We start from the raw sequence: 23,153 nt of genomic DNA, 5'->3' as shown, positions 1-23,153 counted from the left end.
TGTTAATTTCATCATTTAAACAAATAATTCAGCCTAAACCTTGTAGTAGAAGAAACTGTTAAAAGGAACAAATTTTTTTATGTATTCAGTTAATTTAATGAGTTAAGTTTTAGTTGTAATTTCAGTAAATTAAGCTTCAAACAATGTGTGGTTTAGGCCCCTATTATTGTGGTGATATGTAAGGGCCCGATTTTTGGTCCCGAGACAATCAGTCCACGGCCGAGTTTCAGATGAGGAACTTGTGTTGGTTGAAACGACATCAATGTATCAACTTAACAATGAAATAAGTGTTACACCAATAGGCTGTGTGTTAAAGCAATTTATTCGTAAGACTGTGAACTGTATGGTTAGGTTTTTACTGCTTGCTGATGTTCAACAGGAAACTATTGTAGCAGTATGTGGATGTTCGCCTGCAAACTATTAATGAGGCTTATCAAAAGTTGGACAATAGTGCACTGGACATATATAACTGTGTATGATTGGGGGGTTGTGAAAAGTGAAAGTAAAAGACTGTGAATGGCAACTGTGCATCTGTCGACTACATCATTTACAGTAGACAGTAGCTGCACATCCAAACCCTAATTTTTCAGCCAGTACATCGACACTGAGGTCAATCAAAGAAGAAATACAGTAGGCAAATTGCTACATCTCCCACAGACACTCATACTTGGTGGGAGACACTATTTTCTATGCATCTTTGTGTGCTCACTGTGCACTCAGAACTGAAAAGAGCAACATGACATGATCAATGAGCATAGTGTTGAACCCATTTATGTAAATCTTCATTGGATTTTCACTGAGGTTTCCATTTGGCGACTGATTGGACCTCACTTTCTGAACAGCCCTCGAACATACAGTACGTGAAAGAAATTATCTTCTTCCAGCAGTAGTATACTGTTAATCAAAGGAAGTATGAAGTGTTCCTACTGACTGGAAACATAAGCACTCATTCCGCATTTTCCAGAAAAGTTTTCAACCTGACACAAAAAAAACAATGGGTCATAGAATTTTGAAATACTGTTTTATGCTTGTGTATTTTGATCTCTCTGGTGACCAAAAATCTGTTTTATAGGAATCAACACAGATTATGTAAACAACAGTTGCATGAAACACAGATCGCTCTGGTCATCCAAGGATCCAGAAGTAAGTAGATTCTGGCACCCATGTTGATGCCATAGTCTTGACTTCCAAAAGGTGTTCGATAAAGCTTGCAGTGTTACCTAATGAATGAAATATTTGCATATGGAATATCAGACTAGATTTATGAGTGGAATGAGAAGTTCCTAGCAATTACAATACAGAATGTCATTCTTAACGGTCAGAAATCTTCAGAGGCAAAATTAACTCCAGGCATGCCAGAAAGGATTTTTATACGATCATTATTGTGCACAGTGAAAGTGGTACACAAAGTACCCTTCACCATACACTATAATGTGGTTTGCTGAGGATGGATGTGGATGCCGGTCTTTCTCGATAGTGCTCTGGTTTTGAAAGGCACTTTCATGTTTTCATTTCAAACAGTTGGGCATTTGGATTTTGATTATTCCCACAAAAGAAAGAATGGAAAGAAATATTTATGGGGAGTGGCGAATATACGTAGAATTCCTAAGGAAAGTTATGTATGAACAATAACATTATACAATAAAAATTTGAATTAATGGAAAGCTACTCAAAAATTACTGATGGAAAGATTTAATTTCATGTACACAATGAAATACATCTCTTCCAGATTCAATTTTCACTCTGCAGTGGAGTGTGCACTGATATGAAAGTTCCTGGCAGGATTAAAACTGTGTTAACACTGTTCACTTTACTTCATGGGACCTTCATCATGATTTTTTGTATCCAGGCCTCATTCAAAAAGAGTGACACAATGAGAAATGTAACAATTACTGCAACCTTTACAGCCTACTAAATGCAGAAATAAGTCAAAGCATTAATATCTTACAATTAGTCATAGTCTTATGTGTTTAATTAACCTAAATTGTTGCCCAAGATGAACACACATCATGAATACATAAGAGAAAATAAATTGATAGTACGGAAAGTTCTCACAGAACGTACATATTTTAGGAGTCGAGGGGATCATTCTGTGAATAGCAGAAGCATTGAGTCACGTGAGTATAAACCGAGAAGAAAAACACTGGGAACAAGGCTGAATGACAATACAGGAGAGAGAAAGTTACGAGACAGTAACAAAGGGAGGTCGATAAAAGGTTTAGGATAGAAGAAAGCCACTAGGTAGTATAAATAGTAACGAAAGTTCAGGCAGAATGTAGATAATTTAAGAGTAAAGAAGACCACTCACTGAATAAGCGTTGGACTGATGACAGGCACACACATGAAAGAGAAAGCTCCACAATTATTTATGAAAACTAAATTAATGCAATTCAGTTATAAAAATAGTTAAAACAGAACACAAAGTAATTAATTTTAATGCAAACCATTTAACTCTAGTCAACACATAATGTAAACGGTATTACCCTCTGTTACATGGTGTTACCATTTGGTAACTAACTGTAAATTTACTTATAATGCTAAGGAAACTGCTTGTATATGCATGATGTTGACATCTGGCAACAAATACAATCTGGCTGCTTGAAAGTAACTGAAAGAGTAAATTATTTTTGACATTTAGATCACAAGTAGTTACATTTTTAAGGTATGTAAAATGATTTTTAATGATATCACAGATTTTGTTTCCATATCTCTGTAACACAATGATTAATAAATAACAAATACTTTCAGTTTGTCGCTATATGGCAACAGTTACTGAATAAATCTAAATTTATATTTTCAACCTGTTACATAGTATTTTGTGTTCCAGATATTTTTTTCACTTTAATTGGTCCCCTAAAAAGGGTCATGCAATACAGGGTTAATTTCTGTCATAGAAATAATTAAAAATATTTCATATGTTGACTAAGAATATTATGAAAAGGATAGTTGCTACTCACCATATAGTGGAAATGCAGAGTTGCAGACATGCACTACAAAAAGGCTATCAGAAAATGAGTTTTCAACCAACAAGGGCTTCATTGGAGATGAAAAACACACACACACACACACACACACACACACACACACACACACTCTCATGCAAACGCAACACATACATGACCGCAGTCTCTGGTGTGTGTGTGTGTGTGTGTGTGTGTGTGTGTGTGTGTATGTGTTCAAAGGAAGCTCATTTTCTGAAAGTCTTTTTGTTGCTCATGTCTGCGACTCAGCATCTCCGCTATATAGTGAGTGGGAAACAACCTTTTGTAATAGTGTTACACTCAAAACCGGATTTTCCATGACTGAATATCTTAACTAAGAGCACAAAAGTTTCAGGTACTACGAGACTTTATAAACAAATGAAATAAATAATATATGATATCAACTTACGAGATACTGAGCTCGTCTGCTTTCAGAAATGCTGGAGGCATTGTATTTGCAACCGCATAATTATAAAGAGCGAGCCTTTCAGAACTGCTAAAGTCGGACATTAGCCTCTCTGCTGTCTGTGGCACATTTCTCGCCTCAAGTGTTGAATTATCTGAAAAAATACCATTTCATCACATTTACAACAAATCTATTTGTCAACTGCATCACTGTGACTTAAGTTCATCACAACAACTTCATTACAACAATATTATGTTTATGCTCATCATGAAATACAAAATAATGATGAAGGACACATTATCTTTGCTGTCAGCCTTGTACAATAACATTCTAATGGGATATCTATTTTTTTTTTTCATCATTTTAAATCATGTTGTTTTGAGAACTAAATGAAGATAGTTCATCCCATCCTCCATCGAATATTTCATACAACATGAATTAAATCAAAATTGGTTGCTGCTCATGACACAGAGGAAGCAATCAGTGGCAGACAATAACATTTAAATGTAGGCTACACTGATGCACAAAATCAGATTTACACACACACACACACACAAACACACACAGAGCATTTGTTGCTTCTAGCCACTGAGCCTGAGGCCTGACTTATCACATGTAACTCTATTTTATAACATACTTACATTAATTTACTTCCTCTCAGGCCTCAGAGCCCAAAGACGACAGAGGTAGTGTGTATGAGTTCTGCATGTAAGAACATTTGTGTGTTTTTCTAAACCTGAAGAAGGACTTCGTCCATTAGCTTAGCCTAGTTTTAAATGTGCCTATCTGCTGCTCAACATTTCCTTTACGTGGGAAGCAGTAATCTAGTCTAATCTGCATTGTTGTTATTCCAGTTAGGATTTTCAATTGTTTAAATACTTCATACAATTTAACAGACTAAATATGTCTGCCTGTTTGAACTACACAACAAATCAAGATTGATAACTCAGCTATGCCAATTTGCTTCTAAATTTACATCTATACTCTGCAAACCACTGTGAAATGCATAGCAGAGGGTACTTTTATTGCACCATTTATTAGTAGCTTTTTCCTTTCTATTTGTATACAGAGCATGGAAAGAGTGCTTACTTGGAGGCCTTTGTATGTACTGTAATAAACCCTATTCTCTTTGTGTTCGCTATGGTGGTGATACTTAGGGCTTGTTGTATATTCCTAGATTCATCACTTAAAGCTGCTTCTAGAAACTTTCCAAGTAGGCTTTTATGGGACAGTTCGCATCTGTCTTCAAGACTCCACCACTTCACTTCGCTTAAACTCTCTGCGACACACTCCCAAATGTCAAACAAACCAGTCACAATAAGTGCTGCCCTTCTTTGTATATGTTCAATATCCCCCGTTAGTACTATTTGGAACACATCGTACATACTTGAGCAATACTCTAGGATAGGTGGTATGAATGTTTGGCATACAATCACCTTTGTAGACCGATTTCATTTCCCTAGTATTCTACCACCTGCTTTACCTATGGGATCATTCAATTTCATATCTCTACAGATTGTTACTCCCAGGGATTTGTACAAGTTGATTGATTCCAACTGTGACTCACTGATATTGTATCGTAGGATAATGAGTGTTTTTTTTATTTTATTTTGTAAAGTGCACAAAAATATGTTTCTGTACATTTCAAGCAAGTACGCAATCTTTGCATGAAATCTTATTGAGATCTGACTGAATATTTGGGCTCCTTCTTTTAGATAGAATTTCAATAGAGACAACTGCATCACCCGCGAAAAGTCTAAGATCATCTGCAAGGTCATTAATATACAATGTGAACAGTAAGGGTACCAACTTGCTTCCTTGGGGAACGCTTGAAGTTACTTCTACATCTGTTGATGATTCTACAGCCAAGATAACATGCTGTCTCATCTCCACCAAGAAATTCTCAATTCAGTGACAAATCTCAATCAATACACCATATGATCATACTTTCGATAATAAATGTATGTGTGGTACTGACTCAAATGCCTTTCAGAAGTCAAGAAATACTGCATCTACAAGACTGTCCTGATCGATGACTTTCAGGGTGTCGTGTGAGAAAAGTGAGAGTTGAGTTTCACACAAATGATGTTTTCAGAATCCGTGCAGGTTGACATGGTGGAAGTCATTCTGTTTGAGGCATCTCATAACATTTTAGCCCCAAAAATGTTCTAAGATTCCACAACAAATACATGTCAAATATATTGGATGGTACTTTTGTGGATCACTTATGATGCCCTTCTTGCATATGGGTGTGACCTGTGCTTTCTTCTAACTACTGGGCACAGTTTTCATTTGGAAGGATTTTCAGTACATTTTGTTTAAAACAGGGGCTAACACAGCCACAAATTCAATATAGAATCTGATATGGATTCCATCAGGCAGCTCTGGAGCTTTGTTCAGTTTTAAATATTCCTGATATTTTTCAATGCCACTTACACTAATATCTTTTTCACTCATCTTTGCAGTTAGTTATTATCATGTTACACAGATCATTTGCATGGTACATCATAATGATGTGGAAAGAGTTATTTTACATTCAAATTACACATTCATTTGTAAGTGTGGCTAAATGCTGATCATTTAAAAGGTGGTGTGTTTTTTCTTTTTTTAGAAATTCAGATTGAAGTTAGTAATTCCTACCCACCACCTTCTATACATTATAACTACAGAAATTCTTCAACAGAACGGAAAGAGTTATCCAGCAGTAACTTTTTCAGTTTGTTATCAAATTTTACTTTGCTGACTATCGGACACTTTATATCATTGGATAAGTTATCAAAAATGTTGGTTGCAGTATTGTGCACCCCTTTCTGCACCAAGACAAACCTTAATATGGAGTACTGAATGTAATTTTACATTCTGGTACTGTAATTATGTACATCACTGTTCCTTTTGAGCTACAGTGGATTATTTACAACAAACTTCATGGGAAATAAATATTCTGTGAAACAGTTGTCAGAATGCCCAGCTCCCTAAATAGATGTCTACAAGATGATCATCGGTGAGCACCGCATACTGTTCTTACAACATGTTTTTGAGCAATGACGAGTTCTTTCTTAAACATGAGTTATTACAGAACATCATTCCATAAGTCACTCAATGAAACTATGCAAAATATGTCAACTTAGTGATTCGTCTCTCCCAAAGATTTGCAATGATTCTAAGTTATTTTATACATTTCAAAATCATCTTTTTCCAGTTTAAATTCTCACCATTATGGATAGCTAAAGTTTTTGAAATTTCTTTGATAGTTGTTATTTCCACACTACATATCATACATATACATTTTTTTTATAGAACCTCTAAATGTGCAGAACTGAATACGTTGTGTCTTTCTGAAATTTACAGTAAGACCCTTTACGGAAAACCAGTCAACAATAGCTTTAAGATACTATTTACCATTTCTTCTGTTGCAGTATGCATGCTTGGGTTGGTTAGAACAGTAGTGTTATCTGCAAAAAGCACTAAATCTGCTTGTTGTATACTGGACAAAATATCGTTTACACATACGAGGAACAACAGCGAATCTAAAACTGAGCCTTGGGGAACCCTATATGTGTTTTCTCCTCAGTCAGAAGAATCTTCCCTGATTACATTGGTTGAATTATTAAGTACAACTTACTGTATTCTTTTGGTTAGATATGACGTTATCCATTGGTTGGCTACACCACCAATTGCATAAAACTTCTGTTTGTCTAGATGAAAACTGTGATTCACAAAATCAAATACCTTTGATATGTTCCAAAAAATACTAACCGGTATTATTTTGTTATTTAATGCTGGTAAATTTGATGAGTGAATGTGTAAGTAGCAGGGCTGATGATAAAATATCAATATATCGATATTTTTTCCAAAAGATATCGATATATATTGGCAATATTTTTGTCACTTATATATTGATATCGAAATGGCAATATCAAGTGCCAGTATTTTAATTTTATATCAAATTTTTCACAATTTTCAATACATATTTGAAGTTTTTTTTTTTTAATTGTAGTAGAACATAATATTACTTTCACTGTGTGAAGGATTCTTTCTACTTTTTCAGCTTTCATCACGTCCAGTCTTTCCCTCTGACTGTTTGAAGCAAGTACATATGGCCCAAAGAAGAAGTCCAATTGCACTGAGGGACGGCAGTGAGAGTGGAATAACAAGGTATCTGATATGAAGAAATAGCACACCAATTGTGTTAAAAAAACAAATTTATATAAAATTAGTGCACTATTTCTTCACATCAGCACTCTTCACAAATGCTTGCTGAAACTGATAAACAAAAATCTAAATGACAAGATTGGACTTTGCAGTGGAAGGAGACGTGAGAGGAAATGCTGATGTAATCGGCGCTTGGTGCTACCGACAAAAACTGCACTGTTTAACTTCACCACACTATTTTGACCCAACTGCTAGGTCATTGGTGTTTGTAGAAATGAAAAGACAGGGACATCAGCAAGAAGAGTTCCAGAGAAATCACATACGTGACAAAACCGAACGATGGACCCATCAAACACCTTCTATTTTGTCACTTACCTGTAGTTACCATTGTTAGCAAAGTGATTATCACCAAGCATGAAAATGTAAACGTGCATTTTTTTCCCTTCAATTCTTGCTCTACAGGGGATAAGCAGGCTGCTACATCATTTATGTACAGAATATCTAATAATAAATCAATACTTAAATATACAGCTCTAAAACTGGCAGTGTATTTACAAAGTGCACCCGATATTTTTGCCGTTGATATATCAATAATCAACGTACCAAAGGCCGAGACATTTTCTTAATTATTGATATATCGGATTCCCGATATTTTTAAAAAATATCAACAGTCCTAGTAAGTGGCATTCTCAATTGAGCAATTCTTCTGAAATTCAAATTATGATTCATTGAGGATATTATTATTGCTCAGGTGGGATGCTATTCTAGAATACATCACCTTAAAAATTTTGGAAAAAGGTGTCAGTACTGGAACAGGTCAGCAGTTATTGACATCACTATCACCTTTCTTATAGAGGGGTTTCACAATGACATACGAGACATAATCAAAAAGTAATGGGATTTTTTTAATTTTACAAGTTTTACAAATCTGATTTTCAAAACTTTTTTTTATCTGGTTGGCACACAAGCTCCTGATGTATGTTTGCATTTTCAGTTGTAATGAATATTTAGTTTGTGGTTGACAGCCGGGAAGGTTATAGTTTTCGTGTTTTCAAGTTCTTGGCGGATTTTTACTTACAAAAAAGATGGATCGAAGAATTTGCATTAAATTTTTCTTGAAAAATCGAATTAAGTGCAGCATGACATTCGAAATATTGACTGTGGCTTTTGGCGAATCTATTATGAGTAAGACAAGAGTTTATGAGTGGTATAAATGTTTCTAAGAGGGTCAAGAAGGCTTTGAAGACAATGACTGATCTGGATGCACTAGCTCATCAATTACTGATGACAATGTGGAAGAAATTTAAAAAAAAAAAAAAAAAAAAAAAATGGTTCTAGAAAACTGCCGAATCACTGAAAGACGGGTTGCTGATTATGTCAGCAAATCCTTTGGCTTAAGCCAAGCAATTTTTTCAGATGTTTTGCACATGAAACAGATTGTAACAAAGCTTGTTCCAAAATTGTTGAATTTCAACCAAGAATGTCATGTACACATTGCTCAGTACGACATCGAAACCAAGGCTCAATCGCCTCAATGGAAGCTGCCTTGGGGACGGGGAGGGGGGGGGGGGGGGGGGGCAAAAAAAAGTTCAGACACATGGGAAGTTCTCCTCACTGTTTTTTTAAAATTACAATGGGGTGTTGCATCATGTGTTCCTGCCTTATGGTCATACAGTGACTAAGGAATACTGCCTGAAACTTACGTGCTGTTTGTATGACCAGGACTGTGGCAAAAGCGCTCGTGGAAATTGCATCATGATAATGCTCCCACTCACACCTCAATGCTTGTTCGTGATTTTTTGGCAAAAAACAAATCAACTTTTTTCTACTATCAAAGCTGAAGGGAACTATGAAAGAACATCATTTTGCCACCATTGCTGAGATGATAACAGAATCGCTGAAGGAGCTGAAACCCACAAAGGTAAGTTAGTTCCAGAAGTGTCTCCAAGATTGGAAAAAGTGCTGGCAGAAGTTATTATATCTGAGAGGGATTACTTGACGGGGATGTAGTTGATTTCCATTGCCTTTTGATCATACCCTATGTTTCAATCTCTCTGGAAAAATGCCATGAGTTAGTGATGCATTACATATTTAATGTAAGGTTTATTATACGTGTATGAATCTTTAGCACTCTGCTTGGAACACAATCAAATCCAGATGAGTTTCTATTTTTTAGAGAATATATAATTTTCTTAATTTCAGAAGGTGAAGTTGGTGAAACATTCACGTGACTGAATTTTAAGAGAGTTTTTTTTTTTTCAGTGAACTGCTGCAATTCTTTTCTTGAATAGTTTGTCCTTATATTTTCAACTATATTTAAGAAATGATTGTTAAACATATCTGATATATGTGACTGATCATTTGTAGCCCTTCCATTTTATTCAACAGTGATGTTATCCTGTTCTGTGGCCTGTTATCATGCCTCTCATTTCACTACATTCTGTATAGCCTGTTGTCGGAAATACTGATTTCTGGCATGAGGTCAATTTTCCTTTATTATTTAAATAACTTTTCTCAGTAATTTTGAGTGGTTTTTGTAGTGTGAGACTATTGCAGGATCACACAGTTTCTTTTCTTTTCCTTTTTTCTTTTGTTATATGGCTGTTTAATGTCCTTTCTAACAAGTTCATTCGGAAAGTTAATTTCAAATAATTATTAAAATTTGTCTTGTAATAGATTAAATTTTATGTTAATATTTGTTTCATAATAAATGAAGTGGTATGTGTGTTAAATTGGGGCAACACTCCTAGGTTTCCCATTCTAAAGGAACATTTGAAAATGGATGCAAGCATTTCTGCTTTTGTTTTCCTACCCTTAATTTCAATTCCTGTCTCATCCATGAGCTCCTGGACACTAATTTTTGTACCACACACAGCTTTGATATACAACCAACACTTCTTTGGCTTTTGTGATATGACAATATTCTGCTGCAGCAGATGTTGAAGGGTTCTTGCTTTGCCTTCTTGACAGCCAAACACGTTTTATTCAGCACTTCTCTGCCTATAGCCCTATGCTTTGTTTTAAAACTACTAAGCTGTAGTCTCTATTTCCTTGGATGTTTGTTTATAACGACTGCATAGTATGAAGGATCGCTCCCACCATGAATTGTTCTATTCACTACATATCTATCAAGTGCATGGTCAATTGTTCTTTTAAAGCTGTAGATCATCTACATGCTCCTGATCTGAGCAAAAGTTTCAAATTCCTCACTAAGATATGACACTACTCTTCATTACCTAAGTTTACTTAGCATATAAAATCTTTCTACTCATTTTATTTTCATTTTTACTTTAGTAATCAATGTTGCTACAACTGTCTTATCGACACTGATACCAGCTCTAACATGGACATTCTCTTAAAGATCATGTTTATTTGCTGCCATTTGATTCCATATATTTTCATCGTGTATGGTGATCCAGTCTATCTATTCTAGGCAGTTTTCAGAGAAGCTGTTCAGTAATGTTTTGCTGGGTGTGAATGTGTTAAGGGGATAGTCTACAAAAACTGTTTTTAGCTTGAAATGTTTTCTGGGATGTCTATTTTATTGTAGTATTCATCCTGACTTCCTAAGAAACTCCATTACTGAGTTACAAAGCGATTTGTGAAAGTGTCTCTGAAAACCACTCACAGTGTGGAAAAAATAGCTGACATGTAATTTTAGTGACGGTGTTAGAGATATAAAAGAAATTATGAATTTCCTCGATCTTGAGACTAGAGCAGCCTGTTAAACTTCTGCACAAAAGCATATGAAAATCATACTGAGCAAGCAGAGTAGCGGATGACAGAAGCTGACAGAGGACCGCAGTACCATCAAGGCCACATGGAAGATGGAAGAGGACCTGCTTTTGGATCTGGGGGGATTGCAGTAAGGTCCAGGGATTGCTGACTGGGGAGTTAAAAACAAAAAAATGTAACCCAAAGCTTCAAATACGTTTTTCCTGAAACTGTATTTTTCAAATTGGCGGTAAACATAACTAGAGAACAATACAAACAATTTTGATTGGAATTTGATGTCAGCATTCAAAACTGAATTCTCTATCAGTGTACAGAGCCAATTTGTGACATCTTCAAAAATCTATTATTTTCAGTGCATGCTTTTGTCTTAATTTTGTGAATGACCATATGACATTCATTTCAGCACATCACAATTTTGTTGGACCTTAATATTTTTCAATTATCCTATGTTTTCTGATAGAAAATGTATTGCAAATGACTTATAAAAAATTATTTTGTTACAGGTCCAATAGGAGGACTTCGGAAATTCCTGCCGACACCAATGTTCCAACTGCTAGGGGTCATTCCATCTGGTGCTGCAGTTGCAGGAAGCATCCAATGTGGGCACAAAAAGATTTGTTAAAGACAAAAGTGTAGGGTGTACAACCATATCATCATCCTTTTATTTTACTTGAAAAAAATCACTAAAATCACATATTTTTCATGCATTCAAAGTGAGCTACCCCCTTAAATGTACTGTAATGTAAAATTTTGCACTTCACAAAACCCAGAAAAGTAGTATCGTGTAACTACAATAGCAATGAGCCACAACTGAAATCTGTCGGGTCACACACACAACACATTCGCATCTCAGGGTGAGGTCACTGAATGCAACATGAAAAGGGGCAGAGGAAGACCTTTCATTTTGCAACAGTTGGCAGTGTGCAGGTCTTCTTGGCTGCTACATCCAGCCAATAATTATTGTAAGTAAATGAATGTCTCTTGAATGAACTTAACTGCCTTCCCTGTTCACTAAATGCACTGGGTGGCTTGCAGTTCATACAAGACTTCAGCCCAGTTGAAATTTTATAGACTGAATATGTCTCGTCTGTTCTAGAGCCCTCAAAATACAGAGTGTCTGTAAACTGAAGTGGGAGCAGCACTTGCAGTGGGAGAAGTGGCCTTCCCAGAAGAACATTACAACTGACATACAGGATCACTAAGGATGTGTTTCTCATATTAATTACAAACAATGGAAACTCCAGGAAGGAATAATGACAATATTATGAGAAGGATAGTTGTTACTCACCATAAACGAGGGCTGTTCAATAAAGAATGATCTTTTTTTTTATGGTTATAATTTCTCGCGCTATGATAGTCTATTAGCTTAATATGCAACAAATATGCCGCAGTAGTTTCATTGTCCGGACTCCTGGTTCCCGCCTGTGAGAGGCAGGCAAGGTCAGACATGTTCAGTATCACCTACCACTGCAATGGAGGTAACACACGAGGAACAATATGCCACTTTGAAATTCTCCTTTCGTCTCAACAAATCTTAGCTGAGGCCTATACAATGTTTCAGGAGGCTTATGGAGAGTTTGTTCTTCCCCACAGCACAGTTCGAATGTGGTTTAAAATGTTTAAAGAGGGGAGACAATCAATTTCAAAGGAAGGTGGACCCAGTACTCCAGTTACTGCTCTTATGGAAGAAAACATCAATACTGCTGCTGTCATTGTGAGAGAGGATCGACAACTTACCTTAAGATCACTTTCTGAAATACTGAACATTTCATTGAGTGCCACCCACACGGTGACAGAAAAAATTACACGATCTGTGCACAGTGGGTTCTAAGACTGCTGATTCCCAAACAAAAGGACACTTGAGTGCTGGTCTGCATGCAGTTAAAGTTGATATTAGAGGAAGATTCGGAGTTTGTTTCAAATGTAATCACTGCTGATGAAACATGGCTACATCATTTTGACCCTGAGAGCAAATAGCAAAGCTCAGGGTGAAATCTCCTTCATCACCGACTGCAAAAAAGCAAAAGTGGTTGCTTCCGCTGGGAAAGTTGTGGTCATCTCATTCGTTGATATTCATGGAATGGTTTATCAGCATGTTGTACCTGCACACACACCAGTAACTGGACAATACTACAGGGATGTCCTGAAAACATTGAAAGTCCGTATCAGGCGCAAAAGACCACAATTCCGTGAAGCGGACTGGATGCTGCACCACGATAAAGTGCGGCCGCATATTACCAATGTTCTTGCTGAATATCTCGCAAAAATCAATGTGAAGTGCATCCCTCACCCTCCCTATAGTCTGGATTTAGCCCTAAGTGACATTTTTCTATTCCCTAACATGAAGAAAAGCCATTATCAAACATCAGAAGCAATGGTGAAGGCTGCAGAGGCGATTTTGAAGGACCTCTCAAAAAAATGGTTCCCAGGATGTATTTGGAGACTGGCAGAAATGCAGGGACAAGTGCCTCACATTCATGGGAGACTACTTTGAGAAAGACCATCAAAATTACGAGGATGAGTAAAACTAAGTTGTCAAAACAAAAAAGATCATTCTTTATTGAACAGCTCTCGTAGCAGAGATGCTGAGTTGCAGATAGGCACAACACAAAGAATGTCAAACAAAGCTTTTGGCTAAACAGGCCTTCATCAGAATAGACAACACAGTCTCTGGCTGCCAAGGCCAGACCTGTCAGTTGCACTTGCACGAATGTGTGTTTGTATGTTGTCAGTTCTGATGAAGGCCTGTTTGGCCAAGAGCTTTGCATCTGCAACTCAGCGTCTCCACTATATAATGAGTAGCAACTATCCTTTACATAATACTGTCACATTAGTTACTATAGTCTGATTAAAATTACTTGTTCGTTATGTCAGTCACTTGCTGCTGCGGTGCTGCTACAACGGCTGGCAGTCATCTCTCAATTAAAGGTGACACACAAACACACTGGGACAGTTCATAAGCACTGTTACTTACATGTAACAGGGAGCAACAGTAGCAGCAGTCAGCTTGAGGCATGATGGGAATGCAAGATGCTTTGTCAACAGCCGATTCTAAGTTAAGAATGACTAAACTCTGGCAGATGACACATTTTGTAGACTTGAATTTAAAGTCATCTCCTAACCTAATCACAATCTCAAGTATGAGCAATGTGTCTGAGAAAACGGTGATCAACAACCTGTAGCAGAACTATTAATCACAATCGCTTTGTTCACTGTGATAAAGCTAACATCTACAAGACAATTTCTTTTTCGGCACTAAAAGCAAACGGTAATTTCTCACTTTCGTTAGCTACCAGAAACTATCATCACATTGGCTACACAAGCTGACATTACTAACTAATGATCAGTCCTGGATGGCACTCAGCTACAGGTTACAGATGAAAAAAGAATGACATGAAGAAAATATAAGAGCAAATAAAAAAATCAATATGATGAGAAAATGATGCAGCAAAGGATTACAAATAAATACTAGATTTAAATCAATTAACATAATGAAAATAATAATCAAAATCTTTTTGATAAAGATTGAAAAAAATAATAATTGCAGCATCTGACATGATTCAAACTGCTGACCTTCTACATATGAGGAAAGCAACTTAATAGCTCAGTCTCACATAATGTTGTACAAAGTTATCTAATGTAGACCGATCTCTGTGATGAGGATAATTGTATATGTAACACTGATTTGCATCTTGTGAAAAAACCCAATAGTGTTTGGCTAGTGCTGTGTATGAAATGTGCATACTTCATTACCACTGTCGCGTGTGGTGTTTTTGGTGTGGTTATCGTGTCTGATGAAATGTGAAGTAAAAGGGGAATACACAGGATTCAGGACCCAAACATATCAAGAAAGAAAGTCACACAAGGAACTGGAAGTGAACTGACCATTCGTGGTAGTTTTGCAATGGCAAACAGTTCAGACATGATGTTGAGCACTCTGACTAGACGAAACCAGCTCCAATGCATGAAGTGTCAACCGACAAGTAATTTTAATCAGAATATAATGTCTGTATTTGGTACAATGTTAATGCATTTAGCATAAAATAAACATTTCCCAGACACATCTGCACACTGTTTTACCACTGATTTAAAAGGCCTGTTGACAAGCAAAACAGGTCATTGAGTCTTGTTGCAATGTAGAAAGGTGGAAAGTGTGGAGGCCCGCCCACTCACTCTCCAGTTTACAGGCAAACTACAGTATGATGATCTTTCCTTTACTGACAGATGACATCACTGTCACAACTGACTGTATGTTTTAGTATTATTACCAGTATTTCAATTTCTGGTTTCAAGTGCAACTGAGAAAAACATCACAGGGTATGTCAGACACGTTCACATAACATGTCACTGTTAAAATATATCAAACATTTCTGTATATATAAACCAGATTTCTCATCATAAAATATGAGAAGAAATCATAGGCAGGGCTTACATTTAACACTGCAAAGACAAATACACATTTACATAGAATGCTGTTTAATACCAGTGAACATAGTGCCGTGGTATACAGAAAACATGTTTAAGCAAGAACTGGCACGTCAAAAACTATGTCATAATTAGATGCTTCTTTTCATGACTGGTCGAAAAGCACAAGAGACTGTGGTGTGTTGCTACTGCATTTAGGACAGACTCAACATTCTGCAACAGTAGGAACTGTTATGGCTTCCATGGGTACTACATACACAATTTCATTGTTTCACATTCACATATGCCCGGGAACCTAGCAAACGAAGGTATTCTGAACAGACTGGACTAGCTTCTTTGCTGTCTACGTGCACAGGATGCACTGAACGCACTGAAGGAATCAGACCAGATGTCTTTTCTCAGAGGCAGAAGTCTGTTTTTGTAAACTCTGCATTCTTGTTTGTTTATTTGTTGGCTTTTGGAAATGGCAATGCAGCTTCATTGTGTGATGCGCTGATGTTTTCTGAATCACTAACATTTTCCGAGTCATTTGCTATAATTGCTTAGCAATACTGATGACATTTGATTTGCTGGCCACTGGTCTTCCAGCATTAAACAATGCAGTATGTTTGTTCACAACACTGCGACTATTTTTGCAAGTAGAGTTCTTGTGCCACAATATTTTCTGCCAACACTAATATTAGGAATGGGCAGCTTCATTGTGAAAGCATATTATTTTAAGAAGTCAGGGGCTGAACTGCTTTAATTACTCTCTTTGTGTCAAGAGTATAACATGCGCAGTGTGTCTTTGATCTCCTGGATATATTTCTCCACAATAAAATGTGGGGACTATGAGCTGACCTGAGTGTGTTAACAGTTCTTTTTTTCTTTTTCTTTTTTGTGCAACAACTAGCACCCACATTGCCCAGTCGATAAACACTAAAAAAGATTGAATAGAGGAAAAAATGCATGTTGTTGCAAATTTTTGTATAGTGGTCGGAGGGAGAGCAATGAACAACATACTAAAAAGCTGACCTCTAGGGTGTGAGTGTGGGTGTGGGGGGTCACTTAGAAGTCACTTTGCTTGGCTTTTCTCGAATAACTAAAAAACGGTGCTTTTTAGCACAAATGTTTCCCAGTACAAAATTAAACTACCACAATTACACAAATCTAAGTCTCACCTGAATCTAAGCCACACCCAAAAATGAGATACGGAATCTAAGATACAAAAAAGTACCCGGATCTCAGCTGCATGAGAAAAATGAGAATCGAAATTCAAGGGGGAAAAAGTTTGTCGTACTTCAAAATCAAAACAAAATTGGTTCATCCTAATAAGAGATAAAAAATAGGTAGAATGGATGAATAAACAGCTGCAGTAGTTTGGGTTTTACAATTAGCAGTGGAGCTTAAGCAACATTATTTTGTAGATTAATTTACTCTTTCAAACAGTTAAAACCACATAACTTGTCTGCACATAGTTTATGGTCATAGAAGGTTTAAAATCAACTCAAGCACAAGATTAATATGAATTTAAACATTACATTATATGTAAATTATTCTGCATTTGCCATTGCCTCACTTGGAATCGTTAGACAGACATTATTTATATGAGATAACAGCTAACACAGAAGAATATATGGTATAATGTTTAAAATTCTTATTATTCTTATGGTGAAGAGAGTTGTGATTCACGATTCATAGGAACCATCTCTTGTCACGGGTAGGAAAACATCCAACATATAGCACCAGCCACATTAATGTTAAATCATAAACACAGGTTTGCCAATTGGCTTTTTGTAGTAGATTCTTAGTTAAAACTTCACATGTATGACTAGCAGCACCTACAAAATAGAATGAAAATAACTTAGAAATTAAAAGTAAAAATATAAAACAAAATTTTATTGCATTCATAACACAAATTTTACGAAATGTTTAAAATATCAAATGGACAATTCTGAATGACTATCACTCGATTCCTTGCTGCTCAGTTCTTCGCACAGAGCATAATTGTTGCGTTTCATTTTTTGAAAGTCAGCCAATTTAATTGTATTTAAGCTTGTCCTTAAATGATTTATTCAAACAGATGTCAAGTGGTTGCAGAATTGATGTTATCCCACTGGAATAACTGCAAAGTCCGTTTTGCTTTCTAATAATTTTCGTTTTACTGCAGATGTTGTATGGCCTGCATACGCATCTAACTCCAGCAGACTGTGTTAATGAAACACTGTGCTGGGACGATGTTTCCGTACAAGTCTAATACATTCTAATACCACATCCTTCAAAAACCACCCACTTTCATTTTCTCGTATAATTATAGCTTTTGGAAACACTTCCAATTTTGGTACAGTCTTTCACTTGGAAACTATGAATGGGGGTAATTTATGTCCATCTGCTATGTTAGCAAGCATGAGGGACATCCGCTGTTCCCCCTGCTCACCCACCGAATGTCAGAATACTTATATCTTTCTTTCCTCTGGTTCCAACTGTATAAGTCAATGGCAAGTCAAAATATATGGGTGTTTGGCCAGCATTCCCTGCCTGCCAATAAGGTACTGGTTTTTAGTGCGCCACCTGATTATGAAGTGCTGAAATTTCACAAGTTTTTCTTCATAATTTTTCGACAGCTCCAGTGCAACTGAAGTTCACCTCCAAAGTTAAAAGCCCCAATGCTTCATAAAAGGACCCACACAGTTGTGGCTAGGCTTAAAATTTTTGATTTTTCCACTCAAGCAATTTTATGTGGCCTAATTTATAAATTTTCAGCGTTCACAGGCAGACATTTCTGATGCTGTTCCTTGACAAACTCATTTAAAATTACTTCGAGAACATGATATTGGCCACATTTTGGTGCACTAAAGGATTTTCTGCTACTGGAATACTCAAATAATTTGTCTCTTTACAGTCGCCATCGTCTGACATTGTTCTCATCAATTCTGTATTGCAGACCTGCAGCATATCCTGAAGCGTTATGCATTGTTGGTATTTAAGTAAAGAAATTTGTTACTGTTGCTACAAATATTTGAAAGGCCACTACACTGGGAGACGAACAATACTGAATTTCTATTTCCTTCACTGGAGATGGTTAAAAATCAAGGGTCAAAACTAAAAATAAAAAAAGGTAAAATCATTTTCTATTGCTTTTTTACTAGCACAGAGGTTTTGCATCAGTATTTATCTTTGTTCCTGGAAAGCATGCTTGTCTATGGCAAAAGTTAGCTGTGTAATTAATGCATTACCAGAAAATTACTACACTTCTCCCACAATAATTGTGTTATTGTTGGACTTAATAAATCTCTTCCATCCAGGAATTTCTGGCACTTGTTGAATGGGCTGCACTGAGTGGAGCAACTTAATACACATCCACAGTACGTCTTGCTTGGTGGATGCGAATATGTCTGATAGAATGGGAATGATCTTGTTGATGTCTAGAACTGTAATCTGCTGTAATGCATTGCTTGACTTGTAATGGAATATCTGAAACACCTATGTGACCTACTTCTTTTGAAGAGAAAGCCAATTTAAGCCTCTGGCCCTCTTCAGATGTTGGGAGAGCTGAGGCTGGAATTCTGCATTTGATACCCCCTTCCTGTGAAATGTATTCCAGCCTCTGGCAGTGGACACAATAAAATTGGCTTTGTCAAATACATATTGACAGCATATTTCACTTTTGGCACATTCTTTAGTGTATTAGACAGATGACAGTGCCAGCCATTGAGCTTTCTTTTTGCTTAATAGCTCACTTACCACTGCAAATAGGGACTCATTTAATAAATTGAAAATAACTCTCCTACGTAAATACAAGATCAGTGAAGTTAATTTGTCTACTCACATAAGAGAACTGGACAGACACATGGTCTGTCTGTAAACTAAAAAACAAGCAGCACTCATGGGGGGAGGGGGAAGTTGCCTTTCCCAAAAGCACACTACAGTTGCCATACAGTAGTGTAAGTCATATGTGTATTCCATGTGCCCATGTAGTGTTAATACACTCTGTGGAACAGAAGCACAACTGGGCATGATCTGCACACTGCATTGCCTGTGATTCATAAGATATGCTGCACAAGTGTCACTATAAGTTGGTGAAATACCCTGTAGTTGTGCCTGGTGACACAGTGGGGTGTAGAGAGAGGGGCGACTCAGCTGCTCGCTCTTCAGTTTGCAGATTTATGAAGAAAGAAAATGCGTAACCACAATCTGGTGATCTACTTTCTCTCATACATCTACCCTCCGCCACCCCCCTTCTCCAGCACAACCCACCCCAGAACACAACATAATTTATAATACTGTTCACTGCAGTTAGATGTGGTACACACATTTTTTTTAAATTTATGTCATTCAACAACAAATATTAATTTTATGCCTTTGAAACCTTTTTAATAATCTGAAATTTTTCCATTCCTTTCAGTGCAGAAACTGTTAGTCCTAGAGATAAAGTGAAGAGAACCTTTTTTGCAGGAAATTTAATGTAGTTTAATTTTGTAGTGGGACACACTTTTTTTAAGAGCTGTGATTTTCATGTTATTTATGAAAAATCTAAAACAAGTGACCTTAAAGTGAAGCCATGCTCATACTCCACTTGACCGTTCAGGATTTTTAGTATGCTGCTCATGGCAATCCCTTCTACCACTGTACACAATTTTGCAACTACTCAAACTTTTTCCCCTAATTTTCCTTCGTTGACTGAGTTAAGTTATTATGTGAGAATATTGCTTAAAAACTGTTACACACATGGCCAACAGGCTCTGAACATAGCAATAAATGTGGCTTGAATTTGAGGTTCGGTATCAGATACCAGAAACAATACTTAGACAGTAGAATTTTAATATGTAATACCAACAGGTTTTGTAACCAACAACATACAAAAAATACATAATACGTATTAGAAATAGAATGTGACTTTCTAAAACAGACTTATTTCACAATACCACACAAGCACTCAAAAATTAGCTGCATTTTACTTGTGTATTACTGTGATATACACAAAGCAAGTGATGACTGAAAAATTGTAGCAAACAATTTCAAAAATCAAGAAGTGTCAGGACAGATAAATACTCAATGAAATATGATGCCTAAATTGGAGTTACTATGCAAGAGAAATGTTCTCATCCCTATACTGCCAAGACAACTTTGGATGCAGAACCTAAATCCTGGAGTATGAGATGGCCATTTATTCTCTTTACATGACTCAGAACCATCTATTGTTACCCACCTGAACCAGTTAGATGTAATTAGTTGACTGAATCTCAAGAGCAGTTTTTGTTCTCTTTTGTGTATTTCAGCACCACTCTGTCCTGCATTTCTCTCCAGTCACTGTATGTCTTGTAAAATATATAACTATGTAGTGGAGATGATTCATTTGTGTCTTATGAATAATAGTCACAAGGTTATTGGCAATTAGACATATATTTTCACTACCGTTACCCATACCACTCGACCCCAGTACATTGAATTATTTCACCCACTCTGAAAGTCAAAATTCCATTGTCTAATCACTTGCTCCACTTCTACACAGAGCTGCTTACAAATGCTTTTCAAAACCATCCTTGTTCCAGTGCATTGCATCAGCAACAATAACTTTTCTTTTGCGAATAATTCAGTGTGTCTGCCACTACTATGTAGACTATTAAATACTATCACATAATTTTTCCTATCACATAATTTTTCCATCCAAACAGATTACATTCCTTAAAAACAAAAATCAGTTTGATAGGAATTATTGGAATACTTGTATATGTATACTGTTTTACACCATAAAATCTGTAAAATAGTAATAAACACACTAATAACAGCTCCACATTATTTCTACACAATTCCAAAATTAGCTCTTTGGTTAAAATCAAATCTAAATTGAAAATAAAGAAATTAATTAATCACTAATTACAAAGACACCCTTGCTGGGCTAGGTTTGTAGGAGATGTCATGAAAATCCATATATATTAATAAAAGATTTTCGTAGCTTCGAACAAAATCATTTCACTCATATTAAACATAAAAAAGCAATTCCTACAAATCATTATAATGGTGACTACTAACAGAAGTTGTTATCTCTTCTGGAAAGAGTAGTGTCACTATCTGTAAGCAATTAGCACAGATTACTTTCCAGGTTTTTTTTCTGTTATCTGTCTCTTCTATTTCCTGTTTAATCATCACAGAGAATAATATAATAGGGTTGATTTTTATTATTTCAGTATTCTTTCTAATAATTTGTATGCTTACACTGAAAACCAGTAAAATTGCCACAGAGCATGAGAGGGTTTTCTTCCTGTTATCCTATCTGGGTTTCTCCCTTGACCAGGATTTTGGTAGACTATTCCTATGCTTTTTCTTGTATCCTTACGCTTTCTTAGTTTCTTTTCCTCCATCTATTTCCTATCTTGTATCACAACTAGCCTCTAATTATGAAAGCTAACAGTTTCGCTTCTTTCTGTATGTTTCCCTCTGCTACCACTTGGTAAGATTTTGTCTATCCATATTACAAACATATGCAACCCATTGTTCACTTTTGTAGATATAATAATATTTTATTCAATCTCCAGAGAAGGAAAGTTGTTTTTAGTGACTGAATAACTGGCAACAGAAGCATGAAACATTATAAGGAAACAACCGAATCAGTTGTAAGAGACTCTTTTTGATGTCTGAGTTTCCAAAGGCTTCATTTACTGTTTCAATTTATTTACTGTGTATGGGACAGACACAACCACCTTGTCCTTAAGCATGGAGAACTCACATTCTCACTTAATTCTGTGCAATCTCATACAGTCTTTCATTCTCATTTCACTCTTCATCATAAATACTACCGCACACTGGCATGGCCACTGAATCAACATAATCCATGTCACTGTCATGACGATATACAACACAGCTTATTGTATCACAGCAATAGATCTTGCTTTGCAAGTTTTTAGATTTAGAGCATTTTGGGAAACTAACTTCCTCAAGATGGTTCATTTAGCATTGAGAAACAGTTTCCTCAAATGTCTAATTTTGTCAGCAAACATTTCTTCATGAGTCATCACAATAAATAATGATATGCCTAACACATGCAGTTCCATGTCTTGCTGTAGCAGCATCATAATACAACATACAGTTGTGTGATGCACAATACCATTTTGTTTGTGGGACTGGGATTTCTCAGCGTTGTTTCAGTGACAGTACGTCTATATACTATATTCAAACTGGAAATTGAAACATTTCTCACTCCTACTGTGACTACACACATGACATTATTTAATTACTTAGTTTTTCATTTACTCTCTGCAACTGGTGAAAACTGTCTCATGCAGTACATTAACTTACATCTGTATTCGAAAATCAGATATTTGTTTAAAGGATATGAAAAAGGATACCGCAGCTGAAAAGGTTTACTTTTTCTTTCAAGCAACAGAATCCATATGTAATCAGACACAATATGCTGAAAAATAAAAGAGTGATTGATAAATTTTAGCTCAGTACATAAAAAGGTAAATCAGATTCCT

General features: G+C 36.2%; 1 protein-coding gene across 1 annotated transcript in view; it reads right to left on the bottom strand.

Moving 5' to 3' along the window:
* LOC124617417 (U11/U12 small nuclear ribonucleoprotein 48 kDa protein-like) overlaps positions 1-23,153 on the bottom strand; it is a 75,555-nt gene that overhangs the window by 9,810 nt on the left and 42,592 nt on the right. The window contains exon 4 of the mRNA XM_047145262.1: positions 3,391-3,541. Coding sequence (XP_047001218.1) covers positions 3,391-3,541 — 151 coding nt within the window. The remainder of the gene's footprint in view (positions 1-3,390; positions 3,542-23,153) is intronic.

This window comes from Schistocerca americana, chromosome 1 (assembly GCF_021461395.2).
Source record: "Schistocerca americana isolate TAMUIC-IGC-003095 chromosome 1, iqSchAmer2.1, whole genome shotgun sequence".
NCBI classification, from domain to species: domain Eukaryota; kingdom Metazoa; phylum Arthropoda; class Insecta; order Orthoptera; family Acrididae; genus Schistocerca; species Schistocerca americana.
Note: the sequence above shows the minus strand (reverse complement) of the source record. Positions and strands in the feature narration are given on the sequence as shown.